The following is a 5,266-nucleotide window of genomic DNA, read 5'->3' as shown; positions in this document are numbered from 1 at the left end:
TGTAATCTCTGGCTTGTGTAGCTCTATTGTGTTTCCATATTCAGAGACACTGGCAAAGTTCAGCTGTTCGAGGACACCTGACATATCTCTTAATTTCTCAACAATTTCTCATTTTTTTCCCCATACATGTTGCCTTTGGTTATGCATTCCAGCATTTTATCCTTCTGCCAGTTGCAATCAGATAGAATTGGCATTAAAAATTAACCACAAATTTTAAAATAGTTAAGATGTACAACTTATGCAATAAAGACAGCACGGAGAGCAGAAAGGAGACTGACCTCTGTTTGAAATCTGCATACAGGATTCTGCTGGGGAAACCTTTCCTGCAAATTCTGATCCCTTCCAGCACGCCGTTACAGCGCAGCTGATGTAGCACCAGTTCATGCTCCATGGCACCTAAACGAAGGCGGCAGTTACTTGATATTTCATGATAAAGCATAGAGACTAATGGCTGCATCACACTATAATTTCTCACTACTTGAGGTTCTTACCAGGTGTTTTTGTTTCATTGGGGATGATACAGCGCACAAAATGGGGGTGAGTACTCCGTAGATTGGTCATCAGCTTGTTTAGGTTTTCCTGTGGGTTCACGAGCAAAGTTTTTCATTAACAAATGGTACCTCTATGGTTATACTGTCAGATGTGAGAAAATTGTTGGAAAGCAATAATGGATTTATTATTCCCACCTATAGCCATCTTAATTTTTTACTTCTGCCTTTCAGTTTTGAGCATGTGAGAAAGTCACAAAACTGTGTAATGTGTTTTCATGAGACTGAGGGATACATCCACTCAGACATAGCACCTGTGGAGAATGGTGACCAGAAGTTTGTGACAAAGGATGTAATTCTGAGTGAAAGATATCTCTTTGTAATCACCACATTCTCACTCTATGGAAGACACTGACTATTGATGGGAACAGAGAGAAAACCAAAAATAGGACAAAAGGGAAGAGGGGCAAAGACCAAATTTGCAGAAGAGGCTGGGAAAAGGAAGCTGGATTTTCATCCCTTGTTTAGAGATACAGTCATAATGAAGTCTTAATGTGACAGCAAATTAAGGAAAACTTTACTGTCTAGGTTATCAGTCATAGATGAAAAGAGGACACTGATCTCCAGCTGTTTCAGTCCGATACCTTTTTCACTTAAACTACGCTGTATAAAATTCCTACAAGTGCTACTCTAGCACTCTACACCTAATTGCATTAGGTGCTACTTGTGAAGATATATTTGACAAATGTTGAGCAGAGAAAGACTCCCTGTTTGGTGAGAATAGGGTCACAAGTCATAGAGAAAAGGCAGGTCCATTGGCACCTCTATCTAAAAGTGGTTTTAAAAGCAAACCATGAACTATCTCTGATTTTATCAATCACTTTTACTAGCTAGGTCCTAACACTTCTCAGTTTAGCCCTGGTTTGGAGCAGAGGCAAAGCTGCTCATACCTCTTTCACAGTGTGAAAAACTGTTCAGGATGCCAGACAGCAGCTAGCTGCCACAGGTGCTGAAACAAGAGTGTTTTCATCTGCCTTAAACTCTGTCCATTAGTGGAAAGGTAACTGGCTTTGGCATTTCTCTATTGCCTTGTCTTCGTATGTACAATCATGTGCAAACAATTATGTGTTAGGTATTATGTGTTATGTATGATCATGTGCAAATGCACATGCATTTGTATGTGCCAATCCAGACTTGAGATTCCCTGAGGCAGGTTGCCAGATCCACCATGGTCCTCCCAAGGCAGAGGGAGAGAGGGAGAAGCTTGATCCTACCAACTGGTGTACTCATGAGTAAATGAAACTGTAGCCTGACCTAAGTATTTTTCCAAACCTTGGAAGAAAGGCTAGATCAAGATGTATCTTCCTCAGATGGCCTCAGCTGACTTGCAGTGAGCTCTTTTATGAATAACTGAAGAGATGTTCTTGATGCAGTAAAATGCTAATAGGTGCATTAAAATGGCCTTGTTGGCAACAGTGTGAGGTTTAACAATCTTCAACTGAAAAAAAAAGAGGAAAAAATAGAGAGAATGACTTCTGTACTTACCCTGAAAAGGGCTGATACAGTCTGGAAAGAAGAACCCTTCTTCTTGCCTCCCTTCTTGCCACCACCACCACTCTCTGCAGAACACCAAAAAAAAGATTGTTTTACAACTTTTATTTGTAAAATTTTTCTCTATGAGACTGCAAGAAGCATGTTCATATGTGTCTGTCATGCTAAGAAAGGAACCTAGGATGCAGTGGGAAACAGAGTCAACACTCAATCTGAAGGAACACAAGGAACAAAGGTGTGTGATAATCCAAGGGATTATCATGGCAGAGTAGAAGGCCTAAAATACATTTGATCTTTTCCTTTATTAATAAATTCAAGCCATGGGAGACTCTGCACAACAGACTGTTTCTTTAGAACACTCTAATTGATATTTATGGATCTAGTAGAATAATTAGATACAAATGAAAATATTAATTTCACAGAACCTACCTGCCTCTCCTCCAACAGAGGCAAAGAGTAAGGCCAGTGTCTTCAGGGATGATTTCTGGTACAGCCCCACAACGGTTTCATTCAGGGGGTCTTTGTTCTTGTCAAGCCAGCCAGAGATATTGTAGTCCACCGTGCCAGCATAGTGCACTAGGGAGAAGTGGGCCTCAGCCTTGCCTTTGCCAGGCTTGGGTTTCTGGAAGTTGTTGGACTTGCCCAGATGCTGGTCATAGAGCTTGTTCTTGAAAGAGGTGTCAGTTGCCTTGGGGAACATGCACTCCTCTTCCAGGATGGAGAAGATGCCCATGGGCTGGAAGAAGCAGAAGGAGGTAGGAAAAGGTGAAAAGGCAGAAAGAATTACAGATAATGAAATAGCTTCCTGAGTGGGACAATATTAACACTCTTGGGGATTGTTCTGCTCAGCAGAGCAATTGTAAAATAATCTAAAGTTATGTATTTACAATATCTCATTTACCCTTTCAAGCTACATTTATAAATATATAAAAATTAATGCATTTCTGAAAATATTTTGACATTATGAAGTACACAAATACCTTCTCAATAAGCTCAATGCAGGCAGCCAGGTCCATCCCAAAGTCAATGAACTCCCATTCAATTCCTTCCTTCTTGTACTCCTCCTGCTCCAGCACGAACATGTGGTGGTTGAAGAACTGTTGCAGTTTCTCATTGGTGAAGTTGATGCACAGCTGCTCCAGGCTGTTGAACTGCATGGTTACAAATATAGATTACTATTAGTATAAATTTAGAAAGCTAGGGATAAAGAACTGTGCTGGCTTTTTGTACCAAGGTACAGGAGGATCTGTGAGTGTTCTGTCTTTGCTCAGCTAGGACTTTGGAAGTTGTGTCAGTCTGTCTCTTTCGTCAAGCTGAACTGTATTCCATAGGTTTATGACCCCTAGAAGCTTAAGCCAGTTTAATATTTCAGACTTGTCAATTTTGTTTTCTACTCAACTCATCTAATTCAGTTACAGGAGAGTCCACAGTGCAACAGTTTATGCAACATTTCCAAATGTTGATTTCAAAGCATGTCCCAAGCCTTCTAAGCACAAATTGTGTCTATGGAACTGGTGTATCTGCATTAGGTACCCAATGCCATCCTTAGTCTACTGTTGGGTATCAGTCAAATAACTACATTTATGTATTTCCATTGGTATATGTGCAACACAAAAATCTATTCACAGTTAAAAACCTGTGAGAATCATGATGTCTTAGATGCAGTCTGAAAGAATCAAATCATTTCTGAAAAAAAAAAGACATCATTCCTTCTTAAACACTTTGGCACACTATAGATTTACTTCTAAAAGTGTGGTAATAAAACACTGTTCTTACATCAAAGATCTCAAAGCCAGCAATGTCCAGGACACCAATGAAGTACTGTCTCGGTTGCTTGGTATCCAGCTGTTGGTTGATGCGAATAACCATCCACAAGAACATCTTCTCAAACACAGCCTTTGCCAAGGCACCTACTGAATTGTATACCTAAAATAAAAAACAGAAGGCTTGTAGTTATCATGCAGAGCAAAAGAGGATGTCCAGAGGACGTGTCAATAAAACAGGGATTTTTGTTACCTGTTGCACTGTTTGACCCTTGGTCACATATTCATTTCCAACCTTGACTCGAGGGTAGCAGAGGGCCTTGAGCAGGTCAGCTGAGTTCAGACCCATCAGGTAGGCAGCCTTGTCAGCAACTGAAGACCAAAAAAATCAGTTGTTCAGGTACCAGCAGATATAAGCGTTCCTTTAAAACAAGTATTAAAAGGCATTTCTAGTAAAGACATAAAGACTAGTTAAGATAAAAAAGTAATGTATTTGTACTTCATCGTAAGCAACATTCCCCAGGAATTATGGAGCATTTATGTTGGCTATTTTTTTATTACCTATTTTTAGGTTATTTTGAATTTTGAATCAAAACTCAGTTTAGAGACATTTTGGCAGTCAGACTTCTCAATAATAAATGCTGAAAAAAGAAGAAGGAAAGATAAGCCTGGAATGATGATCATGTTGAAGACAATCACAGACTATCTCAGAAGCAAGTACAGTGAAATTTGTTTCAGCGACTTTAAAGACTAATACTCAAGAAAGCACAATCCATAAGTGTCAATTGTGTGTTTACGAATCTACAGATAAACATAGGAGATGAAGCACTATTTTTAGAAGTGCATCCTCAAACAAAAAGTTTGGCATTTTACCTTCTGCTGTTGCTTTTACTATTGAATTCAAACTCTGACAGAAGGCACAGTATGTAAAATTATTTGTTCAAGAATGTTTATATAATTAATATGAAACCATAATATAAAAGTATAGCAGATTGCTTCATGAATATTGGACATGATCTAACAGCCTGAAATTGTGTCAAGAGATATTTAGGCTAGAAAGTGAGGAAAAATTTCCAATGAGTAAGGATAATGAAGTACTAGAATAGAAGGCATGTTTTCCACATTCTTTTCAAAAGCAGATAAAGAAAGAAAGATTGTACAGTAAATGCAGTCCACGGGAGATGGAGAAGATGAACTGCCACAGTCTTCTCACAGCTTTATGAGCAAGTAAAACTACCAAATAAAAGATGACTTTGCCACACTGAGACATTTGTTCACAGGTTCAAAGTAATACTCAGAAGAGGATTACAGTGTCCATGCAACAGAACTGATTTCAATGGAATAAGTGTTAGGTACACTGCTCCAAATGCTTCCAAGATTTGGTCAGCAAAATACCATCACTTAAGTAAAGCTACAGGTATTATTTATAGCCTATTCATTGCTATTGTATTCCTTGCAGTCATT

General features: G+C 38.9%; 1 protein-coding gene across 1 annotated transcript; it reads right to left on the bottom strand.

Moving 5' to 3' along the window:
• Positions 1 to 278: 278 nt before the first annotated feature.
• LOC104619872 (myosin-3-like) lies at positions 279 to 4,174 on the bottom strand (the record flags this gene model as incomplete). The annotated part of the gene is made up of 7 exons (XM_010285906.1): positions 279 to 396; positions 492 to 579; positions 2,034 to 2,107; positions 2,469 to 2,775; positions 3,020 to 3,190; positions 3,816 to 3,965; positions 4,056 to 4,174. Coding segments are annotated over 7 exons (1,027 nt in total), but the record flags the coding sequence as incomplete, so codon positions are not given.
• Positions 4,175 to 5,266: the final 1,092 nt, after the last annotated feature.

The sequence above is a fragment of the Phaethon lepturus genome, unplaced genomic scaffold (assembly GCF_000687285.1).
Source record: "Phaethon lepturus isolate BGI_N335 unplaced genomic scaffold, ASM68728v1 scaffold16444, whole genome shotgun sequence".
NCBI lineage: Eukaryota > Metazoa > Chordata > Aves > Phaethontiformes > Phaethontidae > Phaethon > Phaethon lepturus.
The sequence above is the reverse complement of the archived record's forward strand: the minus strand, read 5'-3'. Positions and strand labels throughout refer to the sequence as shown.